This window comes from Oratosquilla oratoria, chromosome 12, assembly GCF_046742065.1.
Source record: "Oratosquilla oratoria isolate Oo_2021 chromosome 12, ASM4674206v1, whole genome shotgun sequence".
Taxonomy (NCBI): Eukaryota; Metazoa; Arthropoda; class Malacostraca; order Stomatopoda; family Squillidae; genus Oratosquilla; species Oratosquilla oratoria.
The window spans coordinates 36,072,870-36,082,839 of record NC_134788.1 but is presented as its reverse complement, the minus strand read 5'-3'; the positions used below and the strand labels follow the sequence as shown (position 1 = coordinate 36,082,839).

Sequence of the window (9,970 nt, the reverse complement as noted above, 5' to 3'; positions counted from 1 at the left end):
TTTATTCTTGAAATCATGAATAGTATTTGCACACACTGTTTTTTCATCTAAGTTATTCCATATATCCAGCACTCTGTGTGGGAAGCTATTCTTTTTCCTATCTCTTCTATAGTTATCCTTTGTGAGTTTCTTTTCATGTCCTCTTGTTTTTCCATTGTCATTTTTTAGTAAATCTTTTCCGTCAAGGATTTCCATTCCTTTTATGATTCTATATATAGTAGATCACGATTTTCTCTTCTTTGCTCTAGTGTTGGGAGTTCTAGCTTCATTAATCTTTATTTGTATGTTAATTTGGAAAGAGCTGGTGCCAACTTTGTTGTTGCTCTCTGTATTCGTTCTAGTTTCCTTATATTCTTTTTAGTACTGGGTGTCCATAGTGTCACTGCATATTCCAGTTTTGGTCTAATCAATGTGACTAATATTTTTTCTTATCATTTCTTCATCCAAGTATTCAAATGCCACTTTCATTGACCTTAGTAGGTTGTATGTTTCACCTATTTTGTTAATATGTCTCCGGTGTCATGTCATTGCTGATTATCACTCCAAGGTCCCTTCCCGAGTGCACTTTTTTTTATTTCATTTTCACCAATTTTGTAATTTTTTGAAATTCTGTTTTTGCTTTTACCAAACTCTAGTATGCTACACTTCTTGATATTAAAGTTCACTTCCCACTTTTGAGTCCATTTCCAGATTGTGTCCAGGTCTGATTGTAATGAGTCACAGTCCTCATTTGTTGATACTTTCTTTAATATTTTAGCATCATCTGCAAAGAAATTCATATAACATTCAACTTCTTCATCCATGTCGTTTACGTATATATATGGCAAACATGATTGCAGCCAGTACTGACCTTCGTGGAACACCACTTATCATTTCTTCCCATTTTGAGTATTTGTCTCTAATTACTACCCTCATATTTCTCCTGGTCAGGAAGTCTTCCATTTTAATAAATCACCTGCAATGCCACCTATTGATCCAGTGAGTGCACCTGAGGGGGCAACTGAGGATGAGATGGATGGAGTGAAGGGGGCACTGAGTAAGAGGGGAATGTCTGTTGAGCAAGGAAGGGAGAAGGCAGGAGATAGGGATGAGTGGAGAATAACTGTGTTTGGATGATGCAAGGGAGGGAGGGATGGAAGGGTAGGGGGTGCATACACGTGAACAATATTTTGACACAGCCTGAAGGGATTTCTCAGTCTTTTTTCCTACATAAGGGGGTGGAGAGGGGGGTTCACTGATTAAGTGGAGCAGCCTTGCTGTGGATGTACTGTGTCTCGCTGTTGTGCATTTGACCAAGGGCAGTTGGTGCATACAGGGTTGACCTATCATACAGGAGCTGAGATGGTTGGGAATAGGTACGTGCCTCTGACCTGGCTACCTCCATTATAAGGGGGAAAAAGCTCTCAGTATATAGATTGATCCAATGGTTCTACTTATTTTTGTTGGCTAGTCATGGGCTACTTACTCTTCTGCTCTCCTGTTGTGCTCCACATGCAAAGGATTGATTAAACCACATGAAAAGAGAACCATCTTTATTATTCAAAAAAGGCCCTTCGCCAACATCATTCTTCAATGAATTACTCTAAGAACCAGCTTGACCCTTACAGGCCAAATGTTTACACAAAAACGTGTTACATGGAGGATGAGAAGCATGTTAGACCACTGTTTCTTAATTGGGTGGAGTGGAGACTCTTCAGGTTCAATGAGCATTCAAAGGGGTGGACATATGCAGAGGTCAAGTAGTCAATAAATGCTCAGTGATTTAGTCCAAGTTGAAATTAGTTCATCTCCAGGAGGTTAAGGGGTAAAGGATGGCTCATCTCTACCTTCCAATACTCAACTTTGGAGCTCTAAGCAAGTGTCCACTCACTGATACCACCTGTCTTACCTGAAGACCCTGGTGCTGATGTATCACAATTTGATCCAGGGAAGAGCACAAAATTTTGTGGATATATATATGGAATTGATCAATTTAGCAGAAACACCTATGTATCAGTTTTCCCTTCTATTATGACTAAATGACTGAGTTGGGCAAAGTGGGGTGGTAGGGCATAGTGATACAAATTCGGAGAACGAATGATCCAGAATATCATACTTTTAATCAAGCAGAACACCTGTTTACCTCATCCTTTCTCTCTCTCTCTCTCTCTCTCTCTCTCTCTCTCTCTCTCTCTCTCTCTCTCTCTCTCTCTCTCTCTCTCTCCACAGTATTGGTATTCTGCCTTGACTAAATGTGATTGGGAAAAAAATTGTGCACTTTAATCTTCATTCTTTTCTGGAGGGGGCCCGCATGGCTGCACGGTCTTCTCCATCATGTTGAAGCGCACTCTGGCTTTGGTCTCATTCTCCCCAATGGAGATGAGGTTGAGGAGGTCAAAGTGGCCCATGTAGGAGGCACAGGTGTCTCTCTGTTGGTTGACACACCACTCAAACTGTGTAGTGTCTGCATGGCCTAGAAGGAAAGTCAAAATTTGAAAGTCACTCTGAAGATGCAATACACATGTTTTCCTTTGTCTTGCAGTAATTTTTTTTTTTTTTTTTTTTTTGTGTGTTTACCTAATTGTAGTATACAGGAAAGGAGTACTGCTCATTAGGTCATGTCTCCTATTCTCTAATTTTCCAACAAACATACTTGCAAATTCATGTAGAGTTCCAACTTAATCTATATCTTTGATTTCAATTATCATATTTAGATTTGAGCTCGTGTATTGCATGTGAGTATCTGCCTAGTTGTATTATAAAGGAAGGGGAGCTATGCTCATAGTGACCCGTCTTTGTATCTCACAACATCTAGTTTGTGTGTGTGTGTGTGTACATGTGTATGTGTCTTTTTTACCTTCCCAAAATGTAGTTTCCTACTTCCTGTACTTCTATTATTGTGTGTCCATGGTTAATGTACTGTAAATGTACATTAGATTGCAGGTATGCATTACCCTAGCAAGGGTTTTATATAAAAAATAACCAATGATAAATAATGTTGCACAGCCTCACAATTTTGGCCAATGTGTCAGCATAAATGTTAGGCAAATTGAAGAAATATAATTTCATTAAGCCTCTCCAAGAATTCGATATTTCTGCAATCTTACAGCACCTACATACATCAGATGTATTTTGAATGCTAGCAATTATGACCACCCAAGTTCACAAAGAACTATAGTATTTAAGCAAATTAACTTCACAAATATAACTAATGACATTACTTTTTCCGTCTGGACATCAACTGGTGTACAGCAGTATAAGTCAATTCTGATGCCCTACTATAAATACTTACAATCACATTTCCACTAACCTGTGTCTAAGTGAACATATCAATAATCACTTCTGCTCACCTGTACCAATGTACTTTGACTGTAGATGCTCTAGCTGCGAGTGAATGTTGTAGCGGTCACCCATTATCTACTAAACTCTAACTTGTGTTCACCTGGAATAAATCAAATCAAATTAAAGAAAATAAAAATAATATAACACATGAGTTCTGTACTAATGACACATGTATACACTCAGGAAATTCCTTCATCTAAAAGCAATATGTTCATACTTCCTTTATCATCCCCTTATGCATGGAGACAAACTCAGATTGCAGTGTAATTTGTTGTTGATGTTCACGAGCATTTGGGTTAATCAGCAGCACTCGGGTCATTCCCCCCCCCCCCAGCATAAACCACACGTGCTAAAGGTACAGCAGCACCACACTCTCTCAACCCACCAGGACATTTCCTCACTTTGAACACACTATTGATGTATTACCTTTTACAACATACATCTAATCATGCAATATTTTCACCATTGTCTTGGATCATGTGCTGAACTTGTGATCGACAGCTATTTCCCTTCCAAAAGAGAGCTCATGCACGACCGATCTATGGGTAATGCTGTGACCTTGTACAGAATTTAAAATTAACATGCCCAATTACTGCAGAGTATGACAATTTATTTTTAGTGCACATCTATCATGCTAGAAAATTTCTAATAATTAGTAATTAAACTACTTAGGTTATGCTTTGCCATATATTGGCTAAATTTCCCAAACATTAATACCTTTCATTGACAAAGATAGATACGCGTGAAAACAAGCGCGGCGCTACAATCACGCTGGTACTGTTTACAACGGCATATTTTGCGACCCGTTGGATTTTATTTGGCTTAGTTTGAATGGTTACAAAATAGGAGGAGGGAGTCATATGAGAGGTACAAAGAAAAGAAAAGAGAAGTAAAGCAAAAGGTAAAGGAGGCAAAGAGGAGAGCAGATGTGAAGTGGGGTAAGAGTATGACAAATTTTTGAAAGTAATAAAAAGATGTTTTGGAAAGAAATTAAGAGAGGAAGAGGTTGACGCAAATTCCTGGACAGTGGAAGAAGGTGGTAGATGAGGTGGTGTGGGTAACACGTACCTTAAGTGATTGATGAAGGGAGGGGGAAGATAGCTGCAGTTGGGGAACCGAAGTCCAGGTGATTTTTATCACATCTCGGGACCACTCGCCTTCCCTCCAAGGCAAGCGTGAGTAAATCAAAGAGGGGTGTGGGGACAACTCATAAAGATGACCGTCTTTGGGTAATGAAACCCAGAATTCCTAATGTGACTTTTAATTGATAACTTGTTCAAATATCAAATATGGTTAGTATAGTCTATAAAGGTAGGTCTAAAAGTTAATTAATGGTTCCTATCGTACTCTGTCTCCCTGCGCTTCAACTAAACATCTTACAGTAACATCAAATAAATTGAACTTAGCATCTAATGTGGGTAGTGGGAGTGGATTCAGGCGAGCACGGCTTCACACCTCGGATGAGGCCTTTGTTGGCGATGGGCTGGAACTGCCTGGTTACAGTTGACATCTCCGAGCGGGCACTGAAGACGGCTGGGTAGGCGTCTCTCCGCAATTCTGCCAATGTCCCTCCGGTCTGGATGTCCCGAAAGGGGATGTATCTGCATCTGGCGGTCTTGATGAGATGATCCTGGTAGTCTACGCGATGTTGATAAGATCCTGATCACCGGTAACACGGAACTCCGTAGCACTGAGTTCATCACTAAAAAGTTTCACGTGTTCACCTGTCACTGATGGTCACTCCGCCTTGAATATTGGATGACGTTTAACCAGTTCGTAATAACGAAAGGAACTCATCGTATCCACTGTGCGAGATCGATGCACCTGAATCTTCCGAGACCGTGTAGGAGTTCCTACATGGATTGGGAACCCACGCTAGACTGCCCCTGTCCTGCGACAGGTCAGGTCACGATGTCCGCTAGCCGGCTTCCGACGTTGCCAATAGTACTATGTCTCCGTCCCTAGTTGCGAAGGGTACTACGAATAATGTTCATGCGGGAGGGTGACACAGTTCCAAGTGTTCTTTGAGGTAGACACTGTTCACGAGCGGGTTAAACACAGTCCTAATAATTCTAATTGCCTAGCTTAATCAAATATGTGGCAGCGCGCAGGGGCGGGGAGGGGGTGTGTTTGAGTGCTTTGTGTGAGTGCGGACCGTTGGGCATGGCTCCGAGAACACAAATCAAAAGGGGGGGGGGGTGTTTCTAGATATTAGAAGTCTCTCCCTTCGTTAAGGCATTGAATGGGTTGTCAAAAATGACATGACAAATAAAGAGGATAACGAGGAGAAAGGATGCAGCTACTAGAAGTCTTAAGGACTGGAAATTCCCCCGAGTATGGGGAATTAAGGGCTGATACGGAGAGAAAACAGACGAGAAAATGGGAAGGGAGACAACGAGCTGGGTGTCACAATTTAAAAATTGTGACAGAGGTGGTGAATCAAGTAGAGAAGAAAAGGTAAAAGGTGCAGATGGAGAGATGATAATGGAAGAGAAGGCAGTAAGGGGAAGATGGGCAGAATATTTTAGGGAGTGGCTAAATGTGAAGGAGGATAGGGAGGGAAAGATAGCTGCAGTGGGAAATGCTAGGAAAATGACCGTGATGAGTGAGGAAAATGGAGGAGAAATAAGGAAGGATGAAGTGAAGGCAGTTGTTAAGATGATGGGAGCAGGTAAGGCACCTGGTCTGGATGGATGCCATACAAAATGTCTAAAAAAAAAAAAAGGAGGTACAGTGATGGTAGACTGGCTGGTGAGGTTATTTCATGTTTACTGGAGAGAGGGTAATGCCGGAGGACTGGAGGAGTGCCTGTATAGTTCCACTTTACAAGGGAAAAGGGGACAAGTGTGAATGTAGTAGTTTCAGAGGGATTAGCTTGGGTGTAGTTGGGAAGGCTTATGGGAGGATCTTGATTGAGAGGATTAGGAGAGGAACAGAGGGAGTAATTGGTGAGGAACAGTGTGGATTTAGGACGGGTAGAGGTTGTGTAGATTAGATTTTTGTGGTAAGACAAATATGTGAGAAAGCTATTGGAAAGGGGAAGGATGTTTTTTTGGGCCTTTATGGACCTTGAAAAGGCTTACAACAGGGTAGACAGAAAGGCACTGTGGGAGGTTTTGCGGATATATGGGATAGGAGGAAAGCTTCTAGGAACTGCCAAGAGTTTTATGAGAGTAGTAGAGCTTGTGTCAGGATTAGAAATGGAGAGAGTGAGTGGTTTGAGGTAAAGGTGGGACTTCGTCAGGGAGGCATTATGTCGCCCTGGCTGTTCAACTTATACATGGATGGGGTAGTGCGAGAGGTAAATGCAAGGGTAGTGGGTCAGGGATTGGAGATGGTTAAGGAAAATGGAGAAAAGTGGGAGGTGAGCCAGCTGTTGTTTGCGGACGACACTGCGCTTGTGGCAGGATCGGAGGAGGGACTGAGGAAGTTGGTGACAGAGTTTAGGAGAGTATGTGATAGAAGAAAGCTAAAGATAAATGTGGGTAAAAGTAAGGTGATGAGATGTACAAGGGGTGAAAGTGGCAGTAGTCTGGAAGTGAGCATTAAGGGAGAGCGACTGGAGGAAGTGGATAGTTTTAGATACTTGGGTGCAAATGTGGCAGGAAAAGGTGGAGGTAGAATGTAGATTGAGAGAAGCGAGTAAATGCCTTGGTGGATTGAAGAGTGTAATGAGGAATAGACATTTGGGAATGGATGCTACGAGGAGACTGTATGAAGGAGTGATTGTGCCAACAGCACTGTACAGGGCAGAAACATGGAACATAAGAGAGGAAGAGAGAAGGAGTTTGAATGTGTTTGAGATGAGGTGTCTGAGAGGTATGATGGGGGTTACTAGGCTAGATAGAGTGAGAAATGAGGTGAGGAGGAGAACAGGGATGGAAAGGGAGTTGGGAGATAGGGTTGATGAAAGAGTATTAGGATGGTTTGGACACATGGAAAGAATGAGTGAAAAAGACTAGTAAAAGAGGTATGGAAGGCAGATGTGGAGGGAATGAACATGAGGGGACGTCCTAGGATGAGGTGGATGGATGGGGTGAAGGGGGCTTTGGGGAAGAGGGGAATGTCTGTTGAGGAAGGACGGGAGAGGACAGAAGACAGGGGTGAATGGAGAATGGTTGTATATGGATGATGCTGTGATGCATGAGGTGGAATGGGCGGGTGGATGGGGGGGTGAGGTAGTATGTGTGAGCAAAATTTGACGCAGCCCGAAGGGATTTCTCCCCGTCTTCTCCTTTTATGCAATGGGGGGTCGCCGATTTAATGAAGCGGTCTTGCTGTGGATGTGCTGTGTCTTGCGACACTGGTTGTGACCCAGGGCAGTGGACAAGGTGCAGGGATGACCCGTCATCCAGGAGGTGCTAAGAAAAGAGGGAGGGTGGAGGGATGTGGAGTGTATTTAGGGATGGAATGGGTGGGAATGATTTTATGCCTTTTCCTTTTTGGCTACCTCCCTTGTATGGGGGAAAAAGCCTTGGTATATGTATGTATGTAGTTTGAATGCTTTGAGTGTTCAGTGTATGCGCAGGATATTCAAATTATCTTGTTTTTGTTCAAGTGTGTGCCCTATTCTTCAAAAGCAAATAAATATTCACCGATTCAAACGCAAATTTGGTTATCAACCTCGGCAAATTAGTTTTCTGAGTGAAAATATTAAGGTAAGACATTAATAACATAATATTTTAATTTAAGAATATTGTTTTCTAACCTATTTTCTCCCGTATATGAGCAGCTCAAGATCATTGGGTAATATACACTTGGTGATTTGTTGACCCAAAAATCTTCACATGCCAAGTTGCATGTGTGCTGAATGGCCTACCAGCTCTGGTGTTTGGCCTTCAAGCCAAAAATTCCATAAATCAATCAACCAAGTTGCATGTCAATTGGGCCAGCGGTTTGGATTTTATTTATTATTTCTTAATTGACAACAGTTGCCATGACAACATGATAGGTGTTAGTAAGAATGGTATAAGAAGGTCCTGCAATGTTAATGACATGTTCAGGTGATTTATTTTTATGGGTCAGTAAATCACCTGAGCATGTCATTAACATTGCAGGACCTTCTTCTTATACCATTCTTAATAACACCTATCATGTTGCCATGGCAACTGTTGTCAATTTAGAAATAATCAATGAAATCCAAACCACTGGCCCAATTGACATGCAACTAGGCATGTGAAGGTTTTTGGGTCAACAAATCACCAAGTGTGTAATACCCAACAATCTTGAGCTGCTCATTACCGAGAGAAAATAGGTTAAAAAACAAAAAAAGTTCTTACATTAAAATAATATTTTATTGATGCCTTACCTTAATATTTTTACTCAGAAAACTAATTTGCCGAGGTTGATAACCAAATTTTCATTTGAATCGGTGAAAATTTGTTTGAAATTTTCATTTGAATCGGTGAAAATTTGTTTGCCTTTGAAGAATCGGGCTTTATGATAAAACCTTCACATGCCAAGTTGCATGTCAATTGGGCCAACGGTTTGGATTTTATTGATTATTTCTAAATTGACAACAGTTGCCATGGCAACATGATAGATGTTAGTAAGAATGGTATAGGAATACGGTCCTGCAATGTTAATGACATGTTCAGATGATTTGTTAACCCATAAAACCTTCACATACCAAGTTGCATGTCAATTGGGCCAGCGGTTTGGATTTTATAGATTATTTCTAAATTGACAACAGTTGCCATGGCAACATGATAGGTGTTAGTAAGAATGGTATAGAAATACGGTCCTGCAATGTTAATGACATGCTCAGGTGATTTGTTGACCCATAAAACCTTCACATGCCAAGCTGCATGTCAATTGGGCCAGCGGTTTGAATTTTATAGATTATTTCTAAATTGACAACAGTTGCCATGGCAACATGATAGGTGTTAGTAAGAATGGTATAAGAAGAAGGTCCTGCAATGTTAATGACATGCTCAGGTGATTTGTTAACCCATAAAACCTTCACATGCCAAGTTGCATGTGTTGAAAGGTATGTTGTCAACATATGGTTTTTGGGTTTCCAATCAGAGTGGTAACGTGGTGGTAGTTGAGCGGTGTTCGGAGGCTTTAGAATAAAATGTGGCGGAGCAGCGTCGCTCTGTCTCTCTGTGGTCTTTCTCTATTTATTTGGTGACAGGTGTTTATATACATGGCTCGTGGCTAGGTTGCCGACGCGATAATATTTATTTACAAGATGCAGTTTTAGCAAATATTAGAGATCAGGATAGGTTTTAACTACCTTATACTTTGCATATACATATATACAATGAAATACAGTTTGTCTGAGGTTGGACAGGATAGACATATCCCGTAGGAAAGGGATTTTAATATAAATAGTAATTGCTTGACTTGGGTGGCAATCCTTTGGGTTGGTGAGGCGTTGATACTCGGCCTCCAGCTGCGGGTGAGGTCCATCTCCTTGGACAATAGCGACCTGACCCGGAGCGACCAGGTGCGTGGAGACGTCAGGTCGACTACCAGTCTACTGCTCTATGCACCGAATGCATATGTGTAGTGCTTCTGATAGTATAAGCAGAGGTGGTAGATGAAAGTCTAGGAGATTTTGGTGGTAGATTACGTCTTCTAGGAGGTCTAGATGCTAACTCATGTCAATTGGGCCAGCGGTTTGGATTTTATAGATTATTTCTAA

General features: G+C 41.4%; 1 protein-coding gene across 1 annotated transcript; it reads right to left on the bottom strand.

Moving 5' to 3' along the window:
- Positions 1 to 1,540: 1,540 nt before the first annotated feature.
- On the bottom strand, positions 1,541 to 3,557 carry LOC143031396 (splicing factor 3B subunit 5-like). Its single transcript, XM_076195154.1, has 3 exons — positions 3,539 to 3,557; positions 3,330 to 3,421; positions 1,541 to 2,452 (listed from the first exon to the last, which is right to left on the bottom strand). Exons 2-3 carry the CDS (start codon positions 3,391 to 3,393, stop codon positions 2,259 to 2,261), a joined length of 258 nt encoding a protein of 85 aa, XP_076051269.1. The 5' UTR covers positions 3,394 to 3,421; positions 3,539 to 3,557; the 3' UTR covers positions 1,541 to 2,258.
- Between the last annotated feature and the right edge of the window lie 6,413 nt (positions 3,558 to 9,970).